This window comes from Lepidochelys kempii, chromosome 22, assembly GCF_965140285.1.
Source record: "Lepidochelys kempii isolate rLepKem1 chromosome 22, rLepKem1.hap1, whole genome shotgun sequence".
Taxonomy (NCBI): domain Eukaryota; kingdom Metazoa; phylum Chordata; order Testudines; family Cheloniidae; genus Lepidochelys; species Lepidochelys kempii.
In genome coordinates, this window is record NC_136401.1 from 21,622,243 (window position 1) to 21,638,326 (window position 16,084).

Consider the following 16,084-nt stretch of genomic DNA (forward strand, 5'->3'; position numbering starts at 1 on the left):
TGTTTATTGCAATGCGCCAGGTTTTCAGGAACCTCCACAGACACACTAGAATGGTGTTTCAAAGGCAGTATCCCTGTCCCTCGTACATGGTTTTTATCCTGTCTTTGAAGCCATGCTTAAAAATGTGAAATGTGTTTCCTCCGTCTGCATTTTCTCCCCCTGCCCCAATGTCTGTACAGAACCTAGTCCAGAGTGGCCCTGATCCTGGGCCTGATGCTCTCCAGCCCACTGCAGTCAGAATGACGCTGCCGGAGCATAAGAGTTGCTCCTCTCTTTCCCCGCCTTCTAGCTATGGAAGCTCTTATGTTGGTGCCCATCATTCTAGTATTTGAGCCCCCATGTGTTAATTCTGCCAGGAAAGATGGAACACTCATTTGCTGTGATAATAGGATATCACAGGTGCCATCACACTAGTGGCTGAGCAGCTGTTCCCATCTGATGTTGAAATGAGCTGTTGGGCCTCAAGTCCAGTCATGAGGGGAAACGTTCACTTTGTAAAATGGCCGCTGGCCCCTCATTGGTCACCCCACAGAGAGGGGAAAGACTAAATGGGCTGCAGAGACTGAATTTCCTTTTGTTTTCCAGAGGAGGTCCCTCCAGCAGAAAGCTGAGACACTGGGCTTGTTTACAAGCCCAGTTACTGAGTGGTGGATCAGGGTGTGAATCTACAGTGTGCCAGCTTGCTGTGCAGGACCATCCCCTGTGGCTACTGCTGCAGCACACGGAAATCGTGGGGCACGACTTTCAGTGCACGGTAGCAATGTCCATCAGGGATGTTACTGAGTGGCAAGCTGGTAGGCTGTAGATGCACATGCTGGCTTGTCTTTCAATAACTTGCCACGTAGAGAAGCTCACACTAGTGGGGGTGGGAATGAGAAACTTTTGTTGCCATCGGTTTCTGTACTTGTTTGGTGGGTATAGAGATCTTGCATCCTCAGAGCTATCAATCTTACACCTTCTACCAGCAACAAATCCAGCTTAAAAAAGAAAAGCGGGAGGGGGAAGTCTGTTGCAAATCCAACTTGATGAATTTGTATTTTCTTGAGTGGGGAGATTTTGCATGTGTTTTTCTTTACAGTGAAAGCACCTTTGCTATAATGGAAAGTTTTGTGTAAAGCAGACGTCACCATCTCAGTAGTCGAGATATGTTTGCAATGATTCTCTGCAAAATAACTGTTTCAGAAGTCAAGTTAGCCTGCATAGTCCTTGATATTCCGACTGTTATGCTGCTGTGTGCTACTTAGCTGGTGAGAGAGTCCCTCTGCTAGGGATGGAATTGGGCTGCCATGCTTTGATATGCCTGAGTGGATGCCTGCGTCCTTTCCTGTTTGGCTTGCTCTGGTCTAACTACTCTTTCCCCCCCCACCCCCTTTTTTTTTTTGGTGTGTGTGTGACTTTGCAGCCTCCACAGACCCTTAAATCCACCGGCTGCACGAAGAGCTTGCTGGGATCCATGCATGAAGAAAAAGCCTCCTTCAATCTCCTAGCTCTAGATGAAGGGGAAAATGAAGAGGAAGAGAGTGAGAATCAGGTAGCAAGAGTGCTGAGAAACCTGTTAGATTCCTATGAGTGCCGTGTGTTGTTTTTGTGGGCTGTGCGTAGATCCCATAAGAGAATAGACACTGATAGTCCTTGCCTCAGGGGTTTTCAGCCCAGAATGTCCTGTGGTTCCAATGCTTCTGGGTTTAACTTAGGCTAAGTTTCTTGTCTTTTCCCCAGGGTAGCTAACCCTATTCTCGCTCTGGTTTGAACTGTTAGGTTTTTAAGAGGGTGAGTGCTACTGTCTGTAGGGGGTCTTGGCCATGGATGTGTCAGCTAGGGAAGTTTCCCTTCCAAGTGCATAGCTGTGCTCTCTTCTACTCCTAGATGTATAGAGGGTTTCAGTGTTTATTATGGACACGTTCACAATCTCTGTGGGCCTGATCCTGCCCCTTTGACCTCATTGGCAGCTTTGCCATTAAATTCATTGGGTACAAGATCCCAGGCATGTGGACTAGACTGAAATCTGTATGAGCACACTCATTTGTGAATTTATTGTGCTATTGGGAAATGGCAGTTCAGGATAGCAATATGGAAGAATCCTGCCAACCCAGCAGAGAGACCCCTTACCCAGGTGGCTGCCTGTGTGGAGCACCTGCTTGCCATGTGTAGCTGGTCATCACTCGCATTTGTAAAGAAGAATAATTCCAGAAGCGATACACTGCTAAGGAGGGTTTCTGAAATGTATCAGATGGTTCCATCATGTTGCTTTAACACATTGTCTTGCAGTTCTCCTGTCCCATTTCCACCAATTACTAAATTGTAGAATGTTCTCAAGCATGGCCTGAAATATGGCCAGTTGCAAAGATACAAACTCATGTGCAGTTGTTTTCCTTTTTTGAATATATAGAGTCCCCGTGGGACAGCGAGACTGCTCAAAAATCTGCACATGGATGTTAGCACCCTAGGAGGCGGCTTCGAGTATGAGGTAAGAAAGAGCATGTCCTTGGAATTGTCATGGGCATTTAGGAAAGAAATGGGTCACTTGAGATAGTAATGACTGGCTGGATATTCCCAGGTGAGGGTTTGCACGGAGAAATCAGAGCTTGGTTTTGGCCACTGTTGGGTCCAGCTGAACTCTTGGGGGCAACAGTTGGGGAGGCCGTGGAATTCATGCAGCTGGATACGGGTATCCCAGAGGTATCGTATAGTGGGAGAATATCTGAGGGCCAAGGACAGAACCATCTAGCCCCTTCTTGAGAGTTAAGGTTACTGCGAGAGTGGCGGTATTTGCATTGGGCAGGATTTCATTTAGTCTTTGCCTTTTCCAGTGGGTGAACAGAAGTAACATTCGCAAGTAAAATAACCAAATATGGAAATATGGCAACTATATTTCAGCGAGGTCTTCAGTTTTTTTTTTTTTCTTTTAAAAAAATACCACTCCAGCTTCATCATTCCTTTTGGCAAGTGTGTTCTGGTTCTATGGTTATGTGGAAGCTGAGAGGAATATTGGCACATGGCCACTTTCTTTAGTATAAACGTAGAACCTTGGTCACTGCTCCCTTTTCTGGTGCACTGTTGCCCTCAAATGTTGAGCATCGACAGTGATTTAAAAACATGTGTGGCCTTGAAGCATATATTTTTTTATTTTTCATGGGGTAGGGGTGCTCCTTGTCCATACATAATTAAGAGCAATCAGGGTTAGGATGACAAGGAAACAATGCTTTATGTGTTGAAAGCAGTTTGTAGTGATTTAGCCAGACTGTTTCTGTGGGCATTAATCCCTTCTCAATGCTTTAAAAATTCCACTCCAGCTTCTGTGAGGCAAATTAATTGATTTTAAAATGCAATGCAGTATTTTCATTATCCTTTTTCATGGCACATGAAAAGTAAGCTTTCAAATGCCTGCTGCGCTGGGCATAGTGTGCAAGACAGCTTGTGTTAAATTGGATGTGAATAGGAAGGACCCAAGCGGTCTTCATCTCCAGAACGACCAGAGGTCTGCTGGGGCCCAGTTCGTCACTGAAATGTTAATGTGGCTAGGAACAAAGAAAGCTTAGCATTCCACTGCCATGGCAGAGCTTTGGGATCTGTTATGAAATGGCAGTTGCCCCCCACAACCAGACTGCCTCTTAAGAGCTAGTAACCTAGATGGATGTTACCTTGAGTCCTGATGAGTTATTAATGTCCCACTGGAAATTACCATTCATGTTTAATGCCATAAGATGGCAGTAGGAAAACATGTTAGCCAACTCTCTCTCTGCATCCCAAGCCCTTCTCTCACTTCCTTTTGATTTTGTAATAAAGCTAAGGTCCATAAAACAGGCCCCACAAAGGAATGTGTGAGAAGTGATGGGATGAAGTGCTAAGCCAGTTTGCCTACAGAGCTGGTAAAAATTCACTCAGTGGATCAAAGACTGAGAATCCGTATTTGGAGACACTAGGTGATAGTTTTAGTGAAATGCAGTGGTGCGGTGATGCTTGCTGGGAAAGGAGACTGCAAAGAATGAAATGAACTGGTTGAAAAGAAGGAGAACTGAAAATAATTCATAGAAATCCCAAGGTGTTTTAAGGGGGGAGCTGGAAGCTGAGTAACTAAAACTGGGGAAGGGGAGTGGGAAATCAAACCAGTCAGACGTTGGAGAACTTGATTTGCTTTTCTTACATTTGTGCTCATGGAAACACTCTTTTTTCTGGGGTTTGGAAGGTAAGGAGGGTGAAGATGATGGGGTTTGAATTGTCATTGTTAAATATTCTCTGAACCGATCTTTGAGGGTAACTGTGGCAAAGATTATATTAACATGACTGGGAGTACAAGAGGACTTCAGGCTATCATGGGAGAGGCTTGAAGACTTCTGACTGCGGGTGACTGGAGAGAGAAAATTGTGCATGACATATCGTAGCAAATCATTCTGTACCTCTAGCAGTTCAGGGAGCTTTGGCGCTCTGCATTCCAAAAAGGTCTATCTGCAGGTAAACATTTGGCATCACATGGCATATCTATATGATGGAACATTAAAATGCAACAATATTTTAGCAGATGGAAATGTGTGAAAGGCGAGCCATCTCCATAAATAAATGCAGCACAGTACAGTGTGCTAATGTGTATTAAAGCAGAGACGTGTGCAGGAGGGAGTATTGTGTGTTCCAAGGAAGTCATGTGACATCCATAAATCATGGGCACAGTGTTGACTATCTTAAGGGTAAGAATAGATAAATTGTTCATTGCATTATTCTCTCCATTGTAGTGAAGAGCATGGTTAGCAACTTCTGTAACCACTAGCCTTCTCTTTGGGCCAGTGGAACAAGCCCCTGATGTAGCGAGAGCTTGGTAGAACAGTGAATTAATCAAACTGACCAGCAGTTTGAAAAGCAGAAGCAGTAAAACATGCTGAGCAGGTACAGTTTTTGACATTTGGGAATCCAGGGTGGAGGGGCTTCTCACTGTGTCTTACAAATCATAGAATATCAGGGTTGGAAGGGGCCTCAGGAGGTCATCTAGTCCAACCCCCTGCTCAAAGCAGGGCCAATCTCCAATTTTTGCCCCAGATCCCTAAATGGCCCCCTCAAGGATTGAACTCACAACTCTGGGTTTAGCAGGTCAGTGCTCAAACCACTGAGCTATCCCTTCCCCGCTTTGATTGGATCAGCTTCAGCCTTTAGCCAAAGGTGAAGCTTAGAGTAGCTAACTATGGCAATGAATTCATTTAGGATGACTGACCATGTATCCCCATTTGGGATTGTCTCAGTCATTGCCGTTTTGCTACCAGTGTAGCATCACATCCAGGATCTATCTCGGTAGAAGAGGCTTGGTAGAAGGTATTAAGTTAGACGGTCTCTCCTGGCAGTCACCTTGATAATCTGTTGCTGTCACTCAGAACGCTGTGAAAGTCTCAGGTGAAGTGGGTGATTTAAATGCAGCCAACACTCTGGACTCTCTTCTTGGCTTGCATGTACACTATCTGTTTGTTGTAAAGTATCAAAATCAGTCCAGCTAGTTTTTAGGAGAGAGGGGACGTATCTCCAGGTTTTGAATACTACTAGACCTCTGTTTTTTTTCTGGAAATGTAATTTCTCTTGCATTTAAATGGTATCAGTAAGAGAGATGTAAGCTGTGAAACTCCTTTTTGGGGACTGTATGTTGGCACTGTGTGGTGTGCGGGGAGAAAGTAAATGAAATGCCTCTTGCACCCCCAGTTCAGAGGGGTGGCAGCTGATACGTGGTGTTCTGCTCATCAGGGCAGCTGCAGAGCAGAGGAAGACAATTGTGGTACTCGGTTAGCCAGTGTTGCAGAACCTGGGCTCCAGCACCTAAGGAGTTCTGAAGATGAAGCTGGAAGTCTGAGAGAGGTGACAGTGGATCTCTGCTTTCACTGGCTTGCAGGATGTCTCTGAAGCTTTGCATGGTGTAGAAAACAGTCACCTGCTAGTGCTGCAATAAAGCATCAGATTGTTGTTGTTCTATTCTGGTGATTAAAATGTTGCATGGAAAAGATTTATCAACCTGAACTGCAAATGGGAAAGCTTTCCAGGCTAACATTGCAGATCCTACACTGCTTTGTGTGCTTGTCTTCCCAGGAACAATCCAAACTTGAGAGTCTGGCTTCAAACAACAAAAGCCAAAGAGCTCACATTTTAGAAGATTTTTGTATGTCATATGTATGGGGTTTTTTTGAGCTAAATTCCCAGCATTATGACCTTTTGTGTTAAACTTGTTTAAATACCAACAAACAAGCAGCATCGCTGCATTGTTTTTCATGGGGAGTAGCAATTCAGCTTTAGTGACTGCTGCTTGTGGTGGTCATTCGTTTCTGTGCATCATGGATTACTCTATGAAATCCAATCCCAATGGTATTGGTGTGTTTGCTCCAGATTTATGCTGAACATTGGGGCATTCAATTTACTTGATAGGCAGGAATTTCTCGTCATTCAGAGTGTCAGTCAGTTGCAGGTAAAGTATCTTACAGCTTGTGGGAAGACCCGCTAGAGCCAGTTACTACCTGACTGACTTGAGATAGCACCAAAATGCCTGGTAGAATTTGCTCTACCCGTGCAAAATGGGAGATTTTGCATCTCTGCTCGTGTGTAATTTGCATGGTTCACTATTTTATAGAACAGCATGTAGTGATAATTCAGATATAGCATTCAAAAACTAGGCTTCCCTATGTCTGTTCTTACAACCCTTCTGAACCATTCCAGTGTGTCATGTAAACTTGCTTAAAGAGAAGTCTCTTATGCCCATGACCTGTAGACACTCCAGTGAATGTAGAGGAGAGTTGTTTGTGTTCATCAAAGGGAAGAATATACCCGTTTTAGCTTGGTTTTGTTCTAGGAATGGAGAAGGGTCATGTTGGGTATGTACTCTACTGCACAGTAAAATACCCTGTGAAATTAGAATGGAAAGGGGCGACCATCGCTAGGCATTCTTAAAAGTTAAGTATCTTGGCTGTTTAGTGGTGAAACAAACAAATTCCAAAATGGACTCACTCATATGATACATCAATCAGTGGCCAATCTCTGCCGAGACAGTAACATCCAGGAATGAGAGAAACTTACTCAGGACTGGGAATCATATGAGGTCATGTCCGGGAAACATGAAAATATAAAATTCTTCTCGCATGTCAAATAAATGCATCCCTTTGAAAAGCCCTGTAGAGGTGACCCATGCTAATGGTGCATTTGTAAGCCTGTGTTAACGGGCCTGAACTGAAGTAGGTTCAAGTTTTCATTTTATCACTTGGCAAATTGCCGGTGACACTCTAAAATACAGTTATGATGCAGTGTTTGGGGAGAATATCCAGTGATTTGATTTCTTTCTTTGCTCTCCCCAACTCAGCTAATAAATCTCCTGAGTCCTGCTGAATTCCCGCATCTGAATGGCAGCCTGCTAGGCATCCTTTCAGTGTCTTGGCATTCTGGGCTTCAGAGTGACACTGTTCCAGCAACACCGTGGTAAAAATACCTAGATAAAATATGCCGTTTGTGTACAGTACAAACTGTACAAAGTCTTTAGCTAAAGCCTTCGACAAGTCACCACAGCATTAATAAAACAGTGAGAAGCTAAGAACTGTCAGTGACTCGGTTTGCATTCTGATGAGGGAACCTTTCCCAGCTTTCTCCTGGTGGTTGTACTTTTTGCTGTGAGTTTCCTGAGCTGCCTGGCTGCCATGAGATGCTGCTGAAGCTTTGGGTGACTAAGCTTGTTCAGATCATGTTTTCCAAGTCTAATATGTCCTGTTCATTGGACCTTAGGCTAGACTAGCTCCTTTGCTCTCATCAGTATCCCTTTGCCAGTTTTATTCTCATTCTGGGCCTGAAGATTGTGGGTTAGAATCCTCTATCTGTTCTTGGCCCAGTGCTGAAGGTAGACAATGCAGTGGGCATATCCTGTTTACCTGGCCTAGGTGACGGCTCCAGGCAGAAGTTAAAAAAAGCAATAACACTCTTTCTTTCAAACTACCTTCTCTTACTAAACAGATTGCAATGTCTAGAGCTGTGTGAGAGTGCTAGTGAGGGGCATGTAATGATTAACGTGCTGGCCTCTGGTCCCTGCAGCATCAGACGCTAACTCGCACACCTTGGGATCCCTAGGGTATGAAAGCAGAATTCCAGCAAAACAAATCCTCCCCCCCTCAGAGACGAGGACACTCCTCACAATGAGGTTCCTTTTCTCAAAGAGTGGGATAAATTTAAACAAATTCAAACTGGCCTTGCCGAAGTCACCCAAAGCTTTGTGATTCCTTGTCCTCTGTAGGAGAATATAGACCCACTTTGGTACAAAGGATCCTCCCAAAGAAGGGGCAAAGCATGAGCGCTATGTAGCTCTAATTGTGTTTAATTTGCTGCCTAGAAGGAGTCCTTGAAAGTGAGTTACCCTGAAGAAAGTCAAGAGTTTCCTTGGGATTCTGATGGTGTGCGCCCTCCAACTCTGGATGAACTGCTTAACAGAGATGCTGACAGCAGCCTGTATGGCCTGAACAAAGAGGAGTCCAATGGGAAACCCATGGGGAATGAACTGTTAGAAAAGGAAGATACTGATGTAGAAGATGTGATTTCTGTAGCTTACAAACAATCAGGAACTCCAGGAGAAAGGACAGCGGTGGGGACAGATGTGGTCAGCAGTCAAGGGCATCCCGTAGCTGCGTCTCCAGATGTTAGAGCTGCTGAGACAGATCAGATGGAAAGTGTGGCTGTCACCATTGACACCATGTCTGTCAATGAAAAGACTGTAAATGGAATGAGGGAAGAAGCAACTGATCTGAAAACCGACAGCAAGCTGGACGCTGGGAAAGTAAGAAATCTGCCGGCATGGGCAGGGCTTGTTGTGAGAACTGCTGCCTGCAGCTTCTACCGCTTTGTAAGGCCCTCATTTAGGAGAGCACTTTAAGCATGTGCTTAAATCCCATTGACTGCAATAGGACGTGACATGGACTTAAAGTGAAGCATGTGTGTAAGGCTTTCCTAGTAGTAATGCATTCCTGAATTGGGGGGCAAGTGCTCTACAAATTCCCAGTTTTGTCTCTAGAAAATCCCTTGTTTAATGCACATAAGAAGTGCTGTCCAGAGCATCCAGAAGGCACAGACGCTGAACTGGGATACACATTTCAAATCTTAGAAGAGAAATAAGACTCGGGTTTCAGTGCTGCCATTTACAGCAACCTAGTAGCTTTCTTTGACAGGGGAACAAGCCTTGTGGAGAGAGGGGAAGCGGTAGATGTGGTATATCTTGACTTTTAGTATGGTTTTTGATACTGTCTCTCATGACCTTCTCATAAACTAGGGAAATACAACCTAGATGGAGCTACTATAAGGTGGGTGCATAACTGATTGGAAAACCATTCCCAAAGAGTAGTTATCAGTGGTTCACAGTCAAGCTGGAAGGGCATATCGATAGGGTCCCACAGGGATCAGTTCTGGGTCCGGTTCTGTTCAATATCTTTATCAGTGATTTAGATAATGGCATAGAGAATACACTTACAAAGTTTGTGGATGGATACCAAGCTGGGAGGAGTTGCAATGCTTTGGAGCACAGGATTAAAATTTAAAATGATCTGGACAAACTGAAGAAATGGTCTGAAGTAAATAGGATGAAATTCAATAAGGACAAATGCTAAGTATCCACTTAGGAAGTAACAATCAGTTGCACACATATAAAATGGGAAATGACTGCCTAGGAAGGAGTACTGTGGAAAGGGATCTTGGGGTCATAGTGGATCATAAGCTAAACATGAGTCTACAACGTAACACTGTTGCAAAAAAAGCAAACAGTCTGGTTGCATTAGCAGGAGTGTTGTTAGCAAGACACACGAAATAATTCTTCTGCTCTGGTCTGCGCTGATGAGGCCTCAACTGGAGTATTGTGTCCGGTTCTGGACACCACATTTCAGGCAAGATGTGGACAAATTGGAGAAAGTCCAGAGAAGAGCAACAAAAATGATTAAAGGTCTAGAAAACATGACCTATGAGGGAAGATTGAAAAAACTGGGTTTGTTTAGTCTGGAAAAGAGTAAACTGGGGCGGGGGGATGGACATAAAAGGTTGTTACAAGGAGGAGGGAGAAAAACTGTTCACTGAAGAAGGAGAAGAAACAATGGGCTTAAATTGTAGCAAGGGAGGTTTAGGTTGGACATCAGGAAAAACTTCCTAACTGTTAGGGTGGTTAAGCACTGGAATAAATTGCCTAAGGAGGTTGTGGAATCCTCCATCGTTGGAGGTTTTTCAGAGCAGGTTAGACAAACATCTGTCAGGGATGGTCTAGATAGTACTTAATCCTGCCCTGAGTGCAGGAGACTGGATTAGATGGCCTCTCGAGGTCCCTCCCAGTCCTACAATTCTATCATTTTACGTTCACACCATGCCCGGCTGTCAGTGGTTTCTCTTGGCTTGTTTAGAGATGGGGCAAATGTGTAAAATGAGTTACCGGTTCTGATATTTACAGGAAGGAATATGAAAGTGAGTCATCCGAGGAAGGATGCTGAAGAGAGGGTGTGAGGCTAGAGGGGACCAAGCCTCTGGGGTTTGGTTCCAGATGTGGATTGACTCTGCAGAATGTGATCCCTTCCGGTACGCATGTCACGTTTCCCACCATTCTTCCATTGAGACCCCAGAAAGCAGCCAAGCCAATAAGCAAGGTGTTTTACAATGCAGTCTCGGTGAGAGTCATAGCCTGAAGTGTTCCCATTCCAGCAGGGCGTGTTAACTCTCTGCCCCTTGGAGCTGGGTCCAAACAGATGCACAGTGTCCAGTCCATAGACAGCATATCCCAAAAGGCCAATTCCTCCCCAGTCTGGCTCAGGTTCATAAAGTTAAGCATGTGTTTAAGTTTTGCAGGACTGGGGCATAGGGCACGTTCCTGTACACTCTTACCTCCAGGAGTTGAACTTGCTGCTGAGCATAGCCCTTTTAAAGACCGTACGCTGCTCATGGTGGTAGATGCTATAGTTGTATGTTCCAGGCATTCAGGGCAGCGTGAGATCTGGAGTGGGAGAAATAGCGAAGCTAGGTGCAAGGCTTGAGTTGGGAGCCAGAGCAGCAGGCTGGACTTGGGGAGGGAATAATGGTCAGAATTGGCAGTGGTTGGAGTTCTGAAGAGCTTTGTAGAAGAAGTGGGGGAGCGTAAGCACTGTACGAACGCCATTCATCAGGGGATGCCCAAATGTTGTGGAGACCATCTGAAGAGCACTTCTTTACCCTCTCCAGCCCCTCCTCCTTCCAAAAGCCCTTTCTCTCTGCAAAGTGGCGTCTTGTGCTTGTCTGTGGGTCACACCCTTAGAAATGCCTTTCGTGTAGCGTCTAAGAAACTTGGGTGCGTCTCTGTGGTATGTACAGATTGGATTTGTTTTTCTAGTACCTGTAGGTCTGCTTTATGTTGGAAATGGCCATGTATACACACACTGTAATGTAACAGCATCAATTTTGGATTTTTAAAGGAGTCCGAGGCCAGTGAGCACATGAAAGAATTGCAGGTTTCTGACCGTTCGGATCATGAGCTGCTTCGTCTGACGGTGAGTCCTTGGGCATCGACCTTGTGTTCCTCTATGAGCACTCAGCAAATGAGTCCTCAGGCCTCCTGCAGTCCCCTATCCCTGTCTCCCCACTGCTGGGAAAGAACTTCACAGCGTGGCCCAAACCAACACAATATTTTGCACTTGCTTAGGCTTGCTTCCAGGAGTCTCCAAACACTTTTTAAAGGCTTGGTTCAGTATAACTCCATTTCACTGCTGGGGAAACCCAGACCCCAAGAGCTGAAGTGTCTGGACTGAGGTCCTGCTGTGAGTCAGTGGTAGAGTTGGGAAGGGAACCCAGCTCTGACTCTGGGGATATCCAGAGCTGTGAGCCAATGTGTTACCCCTCTGCATCTGTATGCACGAGCTTTGCTGGAGATTGGACTGTGTATCCACTCCCTGCCTCACCAGTCTGTCTGCCTCACCAGCAAACTCCTCTACGCTCTTCCAGCGCAAACCTCGCCTGGCAGGTAGCAGTCAACGAACTCCAGCCCCCGAGCTCCTCAGAGACAGTTCTCTTTGACACACAGACTCTGTCACCGTTCGTTCACAGAGGATATTAAGTTTGCTGCTCTGTTAAAGCATCGTTATATTGCATCTTATTAACTTAACTGGGGTATACACCCCTCCCTTAAAGCACAGCACTGAGTTGGTTTATAGCAAAAGTAACATGAGTTCATGAACAAAAGGACATAGGTTAAGTGATCTCAATTAGTGGGATAAAGGTAGAAATGGTTATAAACAATTAAAAGTGAAAAAAAGAAGACTAAAACTTAATCTAGCAAGACTACATTCGTTGTTCAAGATGTTTTCTCTCACCTACAGTCTGTTTTCCAGATTTTACTGGCCAGGATCCATCACAGAGCTCAGACTGCTTAAAATCAGAATGGCCAAACTGGGTCAGACCAATAGTCCACCTAGCTCAGTATCCTGTCAGCCAGCAGTGGCCAGTGCCAGGTGCTTTAAAGGGAATGAACAGAACAAGGCAATTATCAAGTGACTCATCCCCCATTGTCCAGTCCCAGCATCTGGCAGTCAGCGGTTTAGAGACACTTAGAGCTTGGGGTTGCATCCCTGACCATCTTGGCTAATAGGTCGATCAATGGCTATCTCTTGTTTTCTCTACACCATCCTTGCTGTTCAAATCTCGAATGTTCGGAGCAACTCGCTCTCACTGTGCAGAGGTGGGAAGGATATCCCTGGCTGTGGTAGGTCTGTGCTCTGACTCTTGGGGATCTCTGTTAGAACCTATGTACCCACCTGAAACCAGCTCCTTCTCCTTTTATTTTCTTTTAGGACTTTGGTTTCCAGAGTCAGATCTCTGAGCAGGTCCTGGATATGTGTATTCTTTCTGCTGCTCTGGACAGCCCCAAGGTTGAGGTGAGTGGTGGCCGTGCGGTCAGCGATGGAGCTGTGGACGGGGGATAATGTAACGCTGGCACGTGCTCTGAGCTTCTCATATGAGGCTGTCTGAAGGGAAACAGAAGTGCAGTGTGGAGGCCATACAGTGAATAGTGGCAGAGCTGGGCTTAGAACCATGATCTGCTTGAGCCCTAGTGCGGTGCCCTGTCCATGCTGAATGCAAACCACAGCTAAATGCAGAGGCAGCTGCAATATGTTCCTTAGCTGGAAAGCTGGTTCCCATTTAGAGCCAGCATAGACATACATCGTAGTGTCTGTGTATGGGCATGTTGCCTGTCCTTGGGTCCCTCTTTCTCTGGTGATTGCTGGTGGGATGGTGAGTGTATTTTATATTTTCCTGCTGTGTGTGTGTTTCTCTCTTTCTTCCTTCCTTCCTTCTAAGTGGATGGGTGGGATTTGGATAATGGAAAACAATGGCAGGGAAAAAAATAAACAAATGTTCCAAGAAAACCAGAGGCTGACTTGCTCGGACAGATGTCAGTACGAAGAGGCTCCGGCATCTTACGTTTTTTGTGTGTGTGGCCTAATTTGTTGGGAAAATGAGACCCTCTCTCTGGGTCAATGTGGCATGTGAACAGAGGTGTGTGTGTTTGTGGTGTGGCGAGTGTGTGCAGTTACCACATCCAGGAAGTGACTGACTGAGCCCAATTCTGGTTGAAGGAGGCTTTTGGGCCTCTGGAGGTTTTATCTGTCTCTCTCTAGTTTGTTACCCAACCAATTTTTCAGCCCCCACAAGCCAGTTTTACCTTCCCCACCGTACGAGGTAAGCTTGGCAGTGCATCAGCTGAAGGAATGTGTTGCACTGTGTGTCAGTAAGCATTGGGTCGGGGCTCCAGCTGGGGTTTACTCAGCCTTGATCTGATTTGTAAGTGAGTCGATCAGCCGAGTGGGAGACACCCCAAGTGATAAACTTGCCACCTGTCTGGCAGAGAGTAGAAATCCAAGTTTGCTTAGGTGGCGTTTGGAGAATACACCTGTCCTCTTGTGCCTAATAATGAAGATAATCGGGTGTGAAAGGAAAAGAAAATATGTGCCTGCTGTATATTTTCCCCTCTCCTTTTTGCTACGGCATAAGTATCATGCATACAAATTCCTCGTTGAATCAGACACATTTTGAGTTTATTACAGCCTTGTCTCTAGGAAAGAGAGGTGGGTTTGAAATGGTGCCCCCTGCAGAACTGCAGCTGCTCCTTTGTGTCGAAAGAGGATGTTTTCAAATGACACTTCTGGTTGCTTAGAATGTGTTTATTTCTACACAAGGGGCCTGCTTTTGCTTTGGCAAAATATCCTGTTTCTTTAAATAAAATTGTCCGTGTGACAGCTGAGCGGCCAGTGTTAGGGTTTGCGTTTCTCAGTGCGTACCCTGTGTCGGGATCTGCAGTAGACGAGCCCAATGGCTCAGCAGAGGCCATGTTGTTTGTTGTCTAGAGTAAGGGACTGGGCTCCCGCACTCACGATGAATAAGGCACTGCACTCTCCCCACCCTGCCCCCGAATCTTCCTTTTATACATGGGGCAAACACCTGCCTGGAGGGAGGGTAGAATGCTCTGGGGTTTGCCAAGGGCTTTGAGATCTCCGATGAAGATTTTGTATAGACTGGAAATATTTTTTCTGGCCCCTCTTTAGGGCTGGAAGGGAGGGGATTTCTCCTCTGCAGGTTGATGGTGATGATTTTCATTTGACTTCGAGAACAACATTATTCATATCGGTCTGATCTATACTAGCATTTTCCCTCCTGGTGTTCCCTTTATTGCTACGCCAGGCTCAGCTCCAGCAGCCACAGCCGCAGCCATGTTAACCCTTTGCTATCTAGACTGGCTCTGAGCAGGCTTAGAGGACACAGTGTTTAAGTTGCTGACATTTGGCTCCATCAGTGAAGCTGCCTCAATGGTAGCAATAGTGGTAAAAGGCTAATAAAGAAACAGGCACAGGGCCTGGTCTGATTGTCTTCAAAGTCGATGGGAATCTTGCCGTCTTTGGGTTTTGATCATGCCCTTAGAAAGGAATTGGGTTAGATTTACCCCTTGGAGAACAGTTTGTCATTTCTCCTCCCCTTCCATCTCACCCTCAATGTTGTGTTTCATCCTGAGCGGTTTCGCAGATCTGCGTCCCAGCAGAACAGGAGACCAGACGAATAATACCACTTCACTCTCCTCCAGGATCTCCACTGGACGGTACTGAGGTATGGGGAGGGGAAGGGACTTGCCCAAGGTCACACAGTGAGTCAGTGGCAAAATCTGGATTTAAACCCTAAGTCTCCTGACTCCCAGCCCCCAGCTCAATCCACTAGCCCAAAGCCGTCCCTGGGGCTAGAACTCTGATGCCCTGCGGAAGACACAGGCTAACCCCAGCTTTTAAAAATGAACCGAAGCAATTCCTTTAATTGCAGTGTCAAGGGGTGCAGGTTGCTCCAGTTGGAGAGAAAGAGACCAAGTGAGAGCCAGGTGGCAGCTATAAGTGTAGACTCCCCACCAATTACTCTAGTAGGGGAATGAGATCTTTCTATAAATAAAAATAGCCATTTGTGCTTTCAAAGGTGACAGTAATGGATCCCATCTGAAGCCAGGGGATGTTTGCTGAGGTACCTGGTTTTTGGGACCTGAAGCCATTAATTGCACCAGGCAGGAGAGAGGGCATGAGCGGGAGCTGCCTGGGAGAGGTCTGACTGGTTGACGTGATGAGAAGTGACAGCACTAGGAGGGAATCCTTCTGCTCTTTGCTTTGCTAGAAATTTGCATAAATCATTGCTATTTATAATTTCATTTTTTTTAAAACGTTGGCCCTGCCCCTTGGTGCACTTCCATATGGCAAAGTCACCGCCTCAGCTCCCGAGCACTCAGCCACCAATGAGTGTGCGGGAGCCTCCGATCAAGAGATGGGCTGTTAACACTTTCCCTCCCAGAGAGGCACTCCCCTCACAGGAGCAACAGCTGGATTGCAGGGAGGCCTTGGGTCCAGGACATGTAGGCTTTAACGGGCCTTGCCTTGCCTTGCCTTGCCCTCCCTGGGTGGAGGGGGAGGCTGTTTATGATGCCTTAGCCTTGTTCTCATCTGTTGGCCTCATTGCATTGGCTCTTTATCTGAGACTGAGTTGTCTGCTTCTCACTCCCCTTATGTTCCTAGGCACCTTTTAAACTTGCAGGCTCACTGGTTTCCTCTCTCCCCTGCTAGAAGATCCC

At 45.9% G+C, this 16,084-nt stretch overlaps 1 protein-coding gene across 12 annotated transcripts in view; it reads left to right on the forward strand.

Annotated features, from left to right (window-relative positions):
* The window catches only part of CEP164 (centrosomal protein 164), a 70,664-nt gene that overhangs the window by 14,064 nt on the left and 40,516 nt on the right, over positions 1-16,084 (forward strand). For 8 of the 12 annotated variants that reach the window (XM_073321153.2, XM_073321154.2, XM_073321158.2 and 5 more), the window contains 6 exons: positions 1,403-1,531; positions 2,390-2,467; positions 8,330-8,770; positions 11,409-11,483; positions 12,780-12,863; positions 15,007-15,087. In XM_073321153.2, the coding sequence (XP_073177254.1) occupies positions 1,403-1,531; positions 2,390-2,467; positions 8,330-8,770; positions 11,409-11,483; positions 12,780-12,863; positions 15,007-15,087 (888 nt within the window). The remainder of the gene's footprint in view (positions 1-1,402; positions 1,532-2,389; positions 2,468-8,329; positions 8,771-11,408; positions 11,484-12,779; positions 12,864-15,006; positions 15,088-16,084) is intronic. The other 4 variants (XM_073321155.2, XM_073321165.2, XM_073321156.2 and 1 more) reach the window with 3 other exon arrangements.